General features: G+C 51.0%; 1 protein-coding gene across 1 annotated transcript in view; it reads right to left on the reverse strand.

The window, feature by feature from the left end:
- The window catches only part of LOC128340206 (uncharacterized), a 29,174-nt gene extending 15,149 nt beyond the window's left edge, over positions 1-14,025 (reverse strand). The window contains exon 1 of the mRNA XM_053285114.1: positions 13,533-14,025. Within this exon, the coding sequence (XP_053141089.1) occupies positions 13,533-13,872 (340 nt within the window). The 5' untranslated portion in view covers positions 13,873-14,025. The remainder of the gene's footprint in view (positions 1-13,532) is intronic.
- Between the last annotated feature and the right edge of the window lie 773 nt (positions 14,026-14,798).

Raw genomic sequence — 14,798 nt, forward strand, 5'->3', positions numbered from 1 at the left:
CCAGGTTTGGGAGCTGTGTGTGCTCCCAACTGTTGGTTGTATGGAAGCAAGGTAAGAAGAAAACCTGGTTAGAAGTGATTGTGTGGAAGCAAGACAAGAGGAAGAGCTTCCCAGGTTTTCCTCCTATCGTGCTTCCACACAATCACTTTTACCCAGGTTTCCTTCCTACGTTGCTTCCACACAACCAAAATTTGAGAGCACACACAGCTCCCAAACCGAGGCTGAACACAGTTATTGATTGTGTGGATGACCTCATGGGGTTGAAAACCATCTTGTCTTAAGTAAGACACTGAGGCTCTTCTTACGCACAGGGAAAAATGGGATAGGGAAGCCCAGCCTGTTTTTGCCTGGATGTGAGAACTGCCAGGAGCTGCGCAGTTCGTGTCGGTGGCACGGCAGAAACCCTGCAAGGGAGTCCCGGCTGTTAGCTGGGATTAAGGTCGCAAATGCACCTTCAGCCCGGGCTAACTGGATCATGTGTTGGTGCTGTGCAGCTCCACGCAGCACCCACACACCAGCAGCCTCTCAGCTGGCATCAGAATACTCCCCATAATGCACTATGCACTCATGCAGTGCATTATGGGAATTCCGGGGGTGTCCTGGCCCCTCAACTTCCCAGCTGCTGGCAGAAGCCGGCAATCATCTGAGCGAGCACTCCGCCCACCCAACAAGGAGGAGAGGATCATCTGGATGATAGGTAAGCTTTTTGAGGCTTTCTCCCCTCGTCCCTTCAAGCTCTTCTCATGGCTTACTATCTAATTCTGTGCTCATATAGCAGTTTGTTCTGTTCTTTAGGGTTGAATAGTGTGCCAGCTGCTATTCAGCCATGCTGAAATATTGTCAAATATTCCATAATGTCAAGAAACCACTTATGAGTGGCAGCTCTGTTACTACTATTTGTGAGATATATGCAAAAAAACTAATTTTGGTGGTCATTTTTCCAAGATAGTGGCCAAAGCTCAACTCATAATGATCAGCACTTTTAGTATGTTACTTACAATAATGTCCTTGACATCTGCGCCGATTTTCAAAACTTTGGGAGTTCCCCAGCAAAATTGACCTCAAATGACTGGCCTACTAGACTTGTTCACTATGCCATTTTGTGTGCCTCAAAGCAGTTCCCCACCCCCAAACAACTTAAACATAGACCACATTTGCATGTAATGGGTAACCGGAGTTGCAGGGGCCTGAGGTTTCCTTACCATTATGTCTGAACACATGCAACTCCAGTACTGTCCCTTCTGCGACCCTTGGTTTCTCTCTGGAGACTCCAATTTGAACCATCAGTTTGTAGTGAGTTTTGCTGCTCAAAACTGAGGATCCATGGAGCTTCCATTGGGTTTGAATGCAGCACTGGAAATTCCTCCCTCTTTCCCTGCATGATTGGCTGTGCGGGCTGTCCTTCAGGCAAGAAGGAAGCCTGCTCAGCATTTCCCCCTCCTCTTGGCAGTCTCGCTGACTGCTGAAAGGACGCTCTTCCAGTAATCCTAATTTGGACAGGAGAGTGGGGGGGGGAGCGGAACTGTGGGTCCATAGGACCTGAGTTCTGCATGATGTGCAAATACACCCATAGCCATTTCCCTAGCCTGCTTGGAGTAGAAGCTTTAGCTGCCTGCATTCAAAAAATGGCAGGTTTTTCTGATAAGGCATTTTATTGCAAGTCTGTAATGGACTAAATTGCTTCTGGGCATATACAGAGAGACTCGGGAGCAGACCAAATCAGAAGAATAAAAGAGATTTGGAGATAAAAGAGATAAAAGAGACACTAGCAGTGTGGAGAGCCTTACCAGGCTCTGCAGGAAAAGCAGGCTTAGCCCACTCTCCCCGCAGACGAGCAGGGTGTGGGTCAGCTGCCCACACGATTGGCCGCCCACATGACTACCGGCTCCATCATGGAGCCAATAGGGGCGGCAGGGATTGTGGGCCACTTGGCTCCTAGAAGTCCCAGGATGCCCTGCACAAGTGTGTGGGGCATTCTGGGGAGATCCCCGAGGCCAGAAGGCTGCTTGTAGCTTCCTGGTCGGGGGTCTACTTGTGTGTCACTGCTCCGCAGAGCTGCACCGTGGCGGCACACAATTGGAAAAATGGGGTTAGCGAAGCACTCACTCCACTAACCTCGTTTGAGGGGGGCGGACTTAGGCAGGCTAACCGCTGGAGCCCAGCCCACATTCCTGCGGTCATGGGAATAGCCTCAAAATGTAAAGGAATGCCAGATTCCTTCCATAACCATGAGCCTCAGTTGCTAAGGAGGCGGGTCTCACGATCCGTGAGACCCGCTTTTGTTAAAATTGCGGGGAGAGCGGGCAGGGAGCCCTGGGTGGCTGGATTGGCCACCCACATGATGGCCGGCTCCATGATGGAGCCGGCGGGGGGTGGGGGGAGCGGGGGCTGCACGGCCCCCGGAAGCCCCAGCATGCCTTTTGCGAGCACACAGGGCATATTGGGAAGACCCCTGAGCTGGGAGGCGGCTTTTCGCCTCCCAGCCGGGGGTCTACTCATGAGTAGGTGCTGCGCGAAGCTGCACCGCTGCTACTCATGAGCCTAAAAAGCAGGTTTGCTGGAGTGCTCACTCTGCAAACCTGCTTTTTAGCAGGGGTTCTCGAGCAGGTTACCCGCTCAAGAACCACTGGGCTTGGCTGAGAGCCCGGTGGTTCTTACAACCAACAAAAATTGGCCTAGGCTCTCCTAGCCCGATTTTTGTTGGTCGTGAGAATCACCCCAAGGACTCCCAAGGATAAGGTGAACTCTTCACTCCTGCTTTTCCCATTGTCAATGGGATTGGGTGAGTAGTGTTTCAGATTATGCAGAAACTCTTCAGTCATTCTCCACAGATTTCAATCATGCCATCAGGCTACTCTTCAGCTAAAAGTATCTCTCCCAAAAGGGCATTGATCTCTTGCTCTCTTCTTGCACCCCATCCTGCATCACCCCCGTGCACACTGCTCTCATGCACCCCATAGCTCGCCATGTGCTTGAGCCAACTGGAGAGAAGGACCCCGGCTAGATGAGGTAGATATGAAAAACAGCTCTATTTTCTCTCTTTCATTCTCCCACAAACCTCTACCCCCTTCCTAGTGCTATGACATGGTGAAAATGAGGAGATTCTCACGATCAGCAGAAAGCAGGCTAAGGGAGCCTAGCCCACTTTTTGCTGATTGTCTGCTGCCATGGGTGCCACACAGTTCCTGGCAGCAAACTCTCCTAATTCCCCCTCCCCTTAGACGAGGTTACCAGAGCGAGTGCTCTGCTAACCCCGTCTTTTTGATTGAGTATTGCAACATACAAGGAGACCCCTGCCGGGAGGCTGAAACAACTCTCCCAACCCTGGGGGTCTCTCCAGGATGCCCCACATGGCCCCCAATCCCCGCAGCCCCCACTGGCTCCATGACGGAGCTGGCAGTCGTGTGGGTGGCCAATCCAGCCGCCCTGGGCTGTCTGGGGATTTTTTGCAGGGAGAGCGGGCTAAGCCCGCTCCCCCCGCACCCCATTTCGGTGAGTCTCACCGATCGTGAGACTTGTCTCACCAATCGTGAGACTTGCCTCAGTGTGTTAGGAGCCCCCTGGGCCATCTCCAATGAGGAAGAGCTACCCAGGTTTTCTTTCTACCTTGCTTCCACACAATCACTTCTATCCAGCTTTTCTTCTCAACTTGCTTCCACACAACCAAAATTTGAGAACACCCATAGCTCCCAAACCCAGGTAGAACACAGTTTTTAATTGGGTGAATGACCTCATCTTGTTCCATTGCACAGATCCCTCAACCACTTCTGCCTTGTGCCTCTATCCTGAGTGCTTCTGCTCCTCCCCTACAATTAAGCCACATGGCCTAGCTGATCTTACTAGTTATATGCTGTAATTGCAAGCACCTCTGAATAGGAACAAGGATACATGTTTCAGAAGGAAATATTAAGAAAACATACAAGCAGCAATCCCTCTTACAAAGGTCACAAATATACAGAAGTGAGGGCCACCCTAGAGTCCATTAAATGTTCTGGGGACAAAAGGGGCCTACATGGTATTCTTGACGCTTCTGTGAAGGACTGACGTCCTTCAGTTCTTGAAGGCAGCTGTTTTTGCTATAAGCATAAATCTCTCTGTTCATTGTTGATGCTTTAATGCTTGAAATCATGCGTTATGATGTAACTAGTTAATGGGGAGGCACCATCTGAGAAGATTGTTCAATGTTTCTCCATGGGAGACTCTGAAATTCCACTTGAATTTCATTTTGGAGAAATTTCACTTCCAATCCTAGCAAGGGCACAATGTAATCTGTCCACAAGCAGATTCTGATAAGAGAACATAAGCCTGTTTTCTTCCCTTGGTGCATAACACTGGCTATGTCCTCGCCCATTGTAGGGAATGGGGTGTCTGTGCAAACTCTCTGTATCCCCATCCAGTCCTTCCTCTGCATAACATAATTTTCTCCTGCTTCAGAAACAACCAAGCCAGGATGGGGAAAGCAGGGCCCCACTGAGCCCTATGGGAATGCTCCGTGTGGGGAATGATGCTCCTGTAGTGCGACTTGATCTTGCCCCAGGTGTTTTGACTGGTTAAATTTCAACTCTACAAGGCACAGTTAGTTAGAAATGCAACTTTCCCTCTTTTGCTATTGTCCAGAAAGTGTGTTTGAAAATCTCAGCAGTACAGACTACGACCCTTGGGGCCTCTTGTCACATGTCAAACAGGTCTTGAGCATGAGATCATTAAAGCTGTAAGCAAAGGTAGCCCCCATAGATTATTTCTATTGATATTTGAAAGGAGCTTCTGCTTTTATATGGGGGTGGGGAGGAAAACCAACAGCTGCTTCTGTCAAGGGACTGTGTGACACAAATATGCATTTTCCTTAGCAAGGACCTGAAAATATAAGTCAAATTGTATTATCTCCTCCAAGTTAATCTATTTTTCTCAAAACAGTGAGGCGGGTCTCACGAACCGTGAGACCCGCTTTTTGCAAAGCTGCAGGAAGAGCGGGCTAAGCTTGTATTGGCCGCCCGTACAATTGCCGGCTCCTTGATGGAGCCGCAGGGGGCTGGGGAGCTTGGGGGCCGCACAGCCCCCGGAAGCCCCAGTATGCCCTGCGCAAGCTTACTGGGGAGACCCCCGGAACCAGGAGGTGGCTTTTTGCCTCCCGGTCAGGGGTCTACTCACAATCAGGGAACACTTGCTCCGCAAACCTGGACTAAGGGCAGGGGCACTTAGGCGGGTTACCCACCTAGGAACCACCGGGCTTGCAGCCGAGCCCAGTGGTTCCCACGATCGGGAAAAATCGGGCTAGGCTTTCCTAGCCTGTTTTTTCCGATTGTGAGAATAGCCCCAGTTTCTAATAATTCACCAAGTTCCCCATCTACCAAGCTTGGAACCCATATTGTCTTACACATAATAATCCCTGATCGTTTAAAAAATAGAGGCGTTAGGTAAGACAAGGCGTAGGCATACAGGAAATAGTAGTGGCCAAGCAGAACTATGCATATCCTTGAAGTGTCTCCACGTGTTTAGAAGCATGAGCCTCTGCATCCCAGTTCCATGGGTTGAGTGTGGTGAATTTCATTTTTTGACCGAAGGGGCAAGGGGTAGGGTGAAGGCATATGCACACTACAATGTTGAACTGGTTTGGTCATCATTCCTTTTCTCTAGAGAATCTTGGAAACTGTACATAATGAGGAACAAAGATCTCTGCTTTGCAGCAGCTTGACCAAACTAAAATTGCCAGGATTCTTTGAAGGAAGAAAGGACAGTTAAACAGAATAAAACGGATTTGGATTTGCATAGCAGATATGCACTGATCCTTTTAAAGAGAGCAGTATAACTTTGGCAAGTACAAAACAGCTGGAACCCTAGCTCAACACAGGGCCAGTTCAGATCATTCTTTACCCAAATGGTCCATAAAGTGCATCTGTCTCCCTTCCAGTGCTCCATTTCTTACCTGCATGGGGAGTGGCTCAGCCAAATTGGCCCTCTACACACACAACTTTGAAATCATGTTTGGACCACATGATGTAGACGGATGCTTTGGATGAACTGCATCCCCATGCTTTCAAGGAATGGTGCACTGGAGAGAGAGATGCACATTCACAGCACATTCACATCTTTTTCAGATAGGGTATGCTAGTCAGTTCTAAATCAGCCCATAACTGGTTTGTTTGTGGAGTAGAACTAAAAATGAGGATCCAGATAATTAGAGATGGAGAGGCAGGCGCAGCCCATGAACGTACCTCTGGTGGGGGCGGGGCAGCTTTTAAAAGTATAAACGGAGCCTGTGTTCCGTGCAGCCCAACAGCCCTCGCAGCGGGGAATTGCCTCTGCCACTCACCTGGCTGCTGGTGGGGGCTCGCCTCCATGGGAGCCAGGTGAGTGGCAGAGGCGATTCTCTGCCACGGGGGCTGCTGGGCAGCACAGAGCACCAGCTCCATTTACACTTAAAGATGCCGCCAGCCATCCCCCCTCCCCCACCAAGCGCGTCCACGGGCTGTGCCTGTGGAGAGGAATTTCAGGAATGGAAGGTTAGAAATGAATTCTCTGGTTCAGAAATCCCTGAGCCATTATGAGACAACGCCAACCCTCTTTGAATCCCCTCATTGGCCAGTTTCTTGCTCCACACACTTGGCCAATTTTAGCAAAGTTTGTGGGGAGGATGGAAAACAGCTGAGGAGAAAGCAAAAAGGCTGCTTCTAAACCATTCCTGCATGTTAAGCTTTTTCTTGTAGATCTGAACTCTTGGAAGTGTAGTATTAACCGGACGTTACCCAAACCCGTAGGAACTCGCATACAGTGCTATATTCTCTCTACCATTGCAACCACACATTTGTTAGTACGCGACCGTGTTTTATCGGGAAATTCTATTCACTGTTGCTTTTGTAAACCATATGTTAAAAATTCTCTAATAAAAATCAATTTTATTCCTTCTACTCACTGATCGGGACAAAAGAAAGCCACAGGTTCCAAAGTTCAGACAAGAGCGCTTTCTGTGCCGCTCCTCATTCTGCAATGGAGACTTAACCCCTGCTAACTTGGCAAAGAGGCACCTTTTTACATGGTGATTCTCTTTATTTAGCAGGCGAGCAACTGCCCCTATCCACCCCCAGCACAGGACCTCCAGTGACTGTTGCTGGTGTCTGTCTTATGTTTCTTTTTAGGTTGTGAGCCCTTTGGGGACAGGGAGCCATCTTATTTATTTATTATTTCTCTATATAGACCGCTTTGGAAACCTTTTTTGAAAAGCGGTATATAAATATTTGTTGTTGTTGTTAACAAGTGTGAAAAGCCTGCATTGCTAGTTTTGAGAAGTATCTCCCTGACTCATTTACCCTGAGGAATGAAGGAAAAAAGCCTCTAGTCCCCAGAGTTTCTGTCATCAGTGTAAAATCCAAGCAAGAGTTAGGAACAGTTCTTTTGTTTTGTTTTTATTTGCTTCACCCTCTCAGCTGTTCTCCACCCCCACCAACTCTGCAACTTGGTAAATCTGGGAAAGGAGGAGAAGAAAATTAAGGGAAACAAGGCAAGAAATGGTGAAGGAGCTCCCCCGGCTGGGCTTTTCGGAGCTCTGGAGAACTCTGCTCTGGAGACAGCGTGGTGTAGTGGTTAGAGTGCTGGACTAAGACCGGGGAGACCCGAGGTCAAATCCCCATTCAGCCATAAAACTAGCTGGGTGACTCTGGGCCAGTCACTTCTCTCTCAGCCTAACCTACTTCACAGGGTTGTTGTGAGGGGAAACCTAAGTATGTAGTACACCGCTCTGGCTCCTTGGAGGAAGAGTGGGATATAAAATGTAGTAGTAGTAGTAGTAGTAGTAGTAGTAGTAGTAATAATAATAATAATAATAATAACAATAATAACAATAATAATAATAATAATAATAATAATAATAATAATAATAATAATAATAGACCCCCAGTGAGGCACTACGCAGGTGGAAGAGGAATTCTGCAAGTCCATCAAACAGTAGAGGAGGAGAAAAGAGGCCTTGAAGAATATATCAAGGACAGTGAAGAAGATGCACTTAAAATGGTCAATAACGTGAAACTGTTCAACACCAATGAAACAAAGCAGGCCTACAAGAAAGAACAAGTCAAGAACCGAGCAGAAAAATGGAGAAATAAGCCCCTGCATGGTCAATATTTGCACAATATAAGTGGAAAATCAGACATCACCAAACCTGGCAATGGCTTAAGAATGGCAACTTGAAGAAAGAAACAGAGGGTTTAATACTGGCTGCGCAAGAACAGGCACTAAGAACAAATGCAATACGAGCAAAAGTCAAAAAATCCACAACAAACAGCAAGTGCCACCTTTGTAAAGAAGCAGATGAAACAGTGGACCACCTAATCAGCTGTTGTAAAAAGATTGCACAGACTGACTACAAACAAAGACATGACAAGGTAGCAGGGATGATACACTGGAACATCTGCAAAAAATACAAGCTACCTGTAGCCAAAGATTGGTGGGGCCATCAAATTGAAAAAGTTGTAGAAAATGAAGATGCAAAAATATGATGGGACTTCCGACTACAAACAGACAAACATCTGCCACACAATACACCAGATATAACCGTAGTCAAGAAGAAAGAAAAACAAGTTAAAATAATTGACATAGCAATACCAGGGGATAGCAGAATAGAAGAAAAAGAAATAGAAAAAATCACCAAATACAAAGATCTACAAATTGAAATTGAAAGGCTGTGGCAGAAAAAGACCCAAATAATCCCAGTGGTAATTGGAGCCCTGGGTGCAGTTCCAAAAGACCTTGAAGAGCACCTCAACACCATAGGGGCCACAGAAATCACCATCAGCCAATTACAAAAAGCAGCTTTACTGGGAACAGTCTATATTCTGCGACGATATCTATAACAACTGACAATAAAATTGTGCCCAGACCCCAGCCCAAAAAAGACACGGACACAGGCTTTAATTTTGGGATAAGGGCCACAACTTTATTTAATAAGCATAGCAGACTGACAACCAACCAGGTGATTAATCACCTTGCCTCAACAGTGCGGGTCTGCTAAGGCTGGGTTAGGATTACCTCATCCTTCCCCAAACCTTTAAGGGCGACACACCTTGGCTCAGGCAAGAAACAGGTACAACCTATCTCCCGCCTTCAAGGCAAACCCCCTCTCCTGAGGGGGCCTGAATACTTCTAGGTCTTCACCCGTCCCGGACCGCGCAGCCCAAGGGCAGGTGAATTCCCGAAGCTGGTTTCATGGTGAATCATTCTCCCTGGGCCACACAAACCACAAGGGAGCGCTTGACCAATCGACCTGTTAACTATCCAAAGGTGCTCACCAAATTAAAACCTGAAATTACCCCCCGAACCCGCACTGTTCCTGCTACACAGGGAGGTTAGCCTAGCTTAACCTTCCTGCCCCACCTCCATCCAAAAGTTCAACAAGCCTGTTCCTGAGGTTGCGAAGATAGATATCACACCCTTCTTCAGAAAGATGCACCCCATCCGGGCGATACAATTGCTGAGAACGGGCCAATAGCCCGTGTTGGTGTAGCACTACCCCACCAGAGGCCACCACCAACTTACCGATGGCAGCAGATGCTTTACGCCTAGCCCTTTCAATGCCCCTAACATTCTGGGCCCCACACCACACCCGTCATTGCAACCAATCAGTCCAAATAATGCGTGCATCAGGCAGCCAGGCCCTCAAAACCTGCAGGTCAGAAGAGGCTTGTTGAATCAAAGAAACGCCAGTCCGCTTGCCTAAATCGTTTTCTCCAAGATGAATAATAACAAGATCCGGCCGGGGGAACCTACCTAAATAATCCCAAACCGCTGGGAGCAACTGGCTCCACAGCATACCCCACATGCCCTTCCAATAAACAGCCGCGTGTCCAGCCAACCCCAGCTGGGTGCCCCACGGAGAGGTGCTGGCCCTCTTGAACACCCAGAAGACCAACGAATGGCCACAAATGAGGATACGCACAGGAGCCGCTGCTCCGCCAGCACCTGCCAGAAAGATAAATAGGTAGATAATTAATGCCACAGCACCCGCTTAACGCACATAACGCCGCACAGCACTGGATTTCCAGCACCCAATCCGCTTCACCTCTTCCTCCCGCAGCCCCCAGTTGACTGGCGGTGGTTGCAGGAGTGGAGCGTGAAGCCCGAAGTGGGCACCCCGGCGGAAGCCAAGGCCCTACGCAGCACAGTCAAAAATTGGTATTGAGTCAAAGGCTCCCCTTCACTATGAACAAATAAACAGCCCCCAACATGCGGTTCCATGTCCATGTAGCGCCTCAGCGCTGCCACGGGACAAATATGGGGAGCGCTGGATGCTACAAAGCGAATCACCTGCCCCCTGCCCCTCTGGTCTGTCTTTGACTTGCGTAATACCAAACAGGCTTACCCATCGGAGAGAGATAAGTCAGCCAACTGCAGACAGCAGTCCCGAAATGAGTGGCCGCTCCTAGGCAGCAACTTCCCTGGCCGAAAAGCCCCAAAGAAAGCAACCAGGACGGCTGCTTGAAAAAGAGTGGTTTCCCAGGAAGACCTGCAACAAATAGGTAAGTGCACAAGCAAGGATTGGATCAAATCCAACGTGAGAGGGCGCCTATCATCCCCAACCCGAGGGGCTCCCCGGGCCCACCCTTCCAGCATTCTCCAGACCCTAGGATCACCCGAGCAGTCAGCCACACCCCGCACCTGGGCAGCAAAAGACAATGCAGCCACATAGCCACTTAAGGTGGACACTGCGCGCCCTTCACTGTGTAACTGTACAAGGAACTGCAACAAATGGTCACTTGGCACAGGCCAAGCCTCCTCCAACCCCAATACCCTCTGAAAACGAGAAAAGGCGGCCATTTTAGCAGAATAACTCACCCAGGTGCTAGGCGCCAGCGAGGCCGCAATAGCCCGCTGCGCCTCTACCTGCCAAGCTGCCACAACGCAGCTGGCATGGGTTCCGGATGAAGTGCTGCATCGGGCGCTAACTCCCTGAACCTGTCCACCTGAAAGCAAGACAGGGCATCAGCGATATCATTCTGCAGGCCAGGAACGTGACGCGCCACAAACAGAATGTTCACCCGAAGGCACTGCAGCACAAATGCGCGCAATAGACCCATAATCTGTGGGGAGCGGGAGGTCTGCGAGTTAACCACCTGGACCACCGCCTGGTTGTCGCACCAAAAGCGGACCGTGGAGTTGGCAAACTCCCATGCCCAAAGGTGCACCGCCACCACGATGGGAAAAAATTCCAGGAAAGTTAAGTCCCTGGTCCACCCATTGGATACCCAGTGCTCCAGCCAACGTGCAGCGCACCATCGACCCTGAAAGCACACACCAAAGCCGGCGCTTCCTGCAGCATCCGAATGGACCTGAAGCTCAGCTTCCAAGAGCTGCACCTCCCTCCAGAAAGATACTCCATTAAATTCCAAGAGGAACGCTTCCCATAAGGCCATGTCCGCCCTAACCCCTTCAGTAATCCTGACTTGATGGTGTGGAGCCCGCAAACCAGACATGACGTCACAAAGGCGGCGGAGGAATGCCCTGCCAGGAGCCACTGCCCTGCAGGCAAAGTTAAGGTGGCCGGCTATCACATGAAGCTCGTGAAGGGTGGCCTTACGAGCCCTGCCCATAGCTTGCACTAGCCCCAAAAGGGCACCCAGCTTCTCAAAGGGGAGCCTGGAACATCCGGCAACGGTGTCCATTTCAATACTGAGAAAGGAAAGCCGGGTCACCGGTCCTTCGGTCTTCCCCACGGCTAGAGGAAACCCTAATTTACGGGCCATTGCAATAAAGCAACCCAGTAGATGCTGGCATTCAGTAGAATTGGCCCGCCCTGAGAAAAGAAAACCATCTAAAAAATGCACCGTAAAGGTCAGGCCCGCCCTGCGCCTCAGAGCCCACTCTAGAAACGTACTGAAAGCTTCAAAAGCGGCGCATGAGATGGAACATCCCATGGGCAAGGCATGATCAAAATAAAACTTGCCCTCAAATGCAAAGCCTAGCAAATCAAAATCGGCTGGGTGAACCGGGAGGATTCAATATCGCAGATTCAATATGCAATATGCAATATGCAGATTCAATATCGCATTTCGCCAATAGGGCCCCAGGCCCAAGGGCCCATACCATCTGTACCGCTTGGTCAAAAGACGTGTACCTGACCGAGCAGAGGGCATCGGGGATTCTGTCATTAATAGAGGATCCCTGAGGGTGAGACAAATGATATATCAGCCAAAACTCACCCGGCGCCTTCTTAGGCACCACACATAAGGGGGAGATCCGCAATTCAGGAAAGGGGGGTCGGTCAAAAGGCCCGGCGACCCTGCCTGCCGCTACCTCTTTATTGATTTTCCTAAGGACCACTGCCTCCATCCCCACAACAGACTTAAGATTACTAGATGCAGTGGGTGTCCGACGGGACGTAGAAGGGATCCGGAACCCATCCCTGAAGCCCGCCAACAAGTAGTCAGTGGCAGCCCTGTCTGGGTACTCCCTCAACAGACCCGCCAGCACATCAAGGTTGATTGGGCTGGGTCCCTTTACCCAAAGGGGGAGGGGGAGGGCCCCCTTTCTTGCCACCCCCAGGCCTAAACCTAGCTCCGGAACCGGGAGGGCGGGCTCTAGGGCAAGCGGAGCTCGGGTGCTTAGCCCCACAGAGACCGCAAGCGTGCCTGAAACAACAGGCCGGGCGTGCGCACCGGCCCCTGTTATTGAACTCCCAGCAGACCATGTGGGGTTGAACCCACTGATGGCCCGCCATGGGAGCCGAAGCCCCCCCCCCCCCCGCAGCCTGGATAGCAAATGGCCGCTATCAGACCTGTCTCCTTCTACCAGCCTGGACAGTGACATGATCACAAGCCAGAGTTCCTGCAACGGAGTATCCCAAGGTAAGGAGGGGTCCAAGGCGGCCCTCATCCTAAAACTCTCATCATATCTGACCCACGCTGTTCCCGCAAAATCCGATATTGCCCTGTGGATTATGTCCATGTACTTAAGTAAGGCCGGTCCTCTGGCTGGCTGGGATTGAACAACCACCCCCATATAGATGGTGAAGCCTGAAAGCCAATTATTCCAGGTCTTCTCCACGGGTTTCCTCTTGGTGGCCTCGTGCTCCTTGCACGACTCACCCTCTTTATGTTTCACCTCAGGTTTGCGGAACAAGAGGCTGAAAATATCCACATATTCACCCTTCAATATGTTTTCCCGGGTAGCAGGGAGCAGATGATCCCCTAAGGGGAGCCCTACCGCACCGTAGGGGGCATGCAGCCCAGTGGGTAGTATACCCATGGGATAGAAGCCCGCCCCGCCAGCCTGACCTGTTGAATCATTAGCAGTCCCAGGTGAGCCCACTACTGGCAATGCCGGGTAAGGCTGGCACCCTAGCCACACTTGCTCAGCTGCCCCTTGTGACCCCCCTGCAACGCCAGGATATCCTTGCGTGTAACCCGCCCCTGGTAGGTGACCCAAACCCCAGTGTGGAGTGAAAGGCGGCCACCATGGGTTTCCCCATCCGCCCAAAGCAGGTATCGGCCAGGGAACCGCAGGCCACTGGCCGGTACCGCCCGGTGGTGTAGGTGGAACGGACTCACCCAGAATCACAGGGACTGATGGGTCCTCAGGGCTGGGCCCAGCTGGCACTGCCGGTGTGGGATCGATGGGAGCCGCTGGCTCCGGCACATCCGGAACTGGCGCAGGGACATCCGGGTCTGGAACTCCAGGCAAAGGTGCCGGGGCAGCAGGAGCCCCGGGAGCAGATGGACCAGCAGGAACAAGACCTTGTTCTAACGCAGCCAACCTATCAGAAATGGATCTCAATAATTGTGTCTGAACAGCAACCCGCGTGCGCTTAGAGGCCGGCTGTGGGACACCCGAGGGCCCAGCCTCCTTGTCGGGAGGAGGGATGGCCCTGGCCTTTTCAAGGGCTTCCATCCTCTATACCAGGCCTCTAATGAGCACCATCTCCTGATCCTCGTCCGAGGAAGGGGGGGGGCACAGGCCGCTTAGGAGGCTTCACAGGTCTACCACCTTTTTTACCCTTCGCTTTACCGGGCATTTCCTCGTTTGCAAAATTTATGTAACCCTATATCGCTCCCGTTCCCACCAAGGCAAAAAATACAACCCAACCTCTTCCTATATATATATATATATATATATATATATATATATATATATATATATATATATTTGTATGCTATTTGCTAAAGCCTCAAAGGAAGAGTGGAGGAAAAATCCCCCGAAAAAGCCCCATAAGAGGGAAGCCACACAATCAATGAAAAGGGAGAGAAGAGGAGGGGGGAAGTGGGTTGGGCGGGCACTCCAGCTGTCGAGAAAACGAAGGGGTGGGGTGGGGCAACCCCCGGAGGGACGCCTGGGCCCAACTGCCCAGCCTAGTAACCCAGGCCCCCGGCCCAAACACACCCCGCTGCTAGGAAGCCTACCCTAACCCTAACGGCCTCCAAACCGCAACCCTGGACCACCCAGCTGCACTGCCACCCTTCCCTGGCAAACCAAATTGGCCAGCCGGCCGAACGTTGGGCCGTCGCCTCCCGAACGGCCAAGGAGCCGAGGCGCCCTTGCAGCAGCCGCTGCCGTTGCCGCCGCCGTGCTCCGAAAAGCCACCGCCACCGAGAACCCGAAGGCCAGGGAAGGCCCGAAGTCCGCGCTGAGTGCCGCCCGAAACCGAGTGCCCCTGATCACTGACTGCCGCCCAATCGCCGCCGAGAATGCCGCCGTGAAGAGGAGCTTCGACGAGAGCTCCTCTTCGAAGTAAAGCCGGGCCAGAACTGAATGTTTGGGGCGGGCTCCGCGAATATCGCGGCTCAGGACCTGCCCCTTTATGCCGGCCTGGCCAATCA

This window comes from Hemicordylus capensis, chromosome 1 (assembly GCF_027244095.1).
Source record: "Hemicordylus capensis ecotype Gifberg chromosome 1, rHemCap1.1.pri, whole genome shotgun sequence".
Classification (NCBI taxonomy): Eukaryota; Metazoa; Chordata; class Lepidosauria; order Squamata; family Cordylidae; genus Hemicordylus; species Hemicordylus capensis.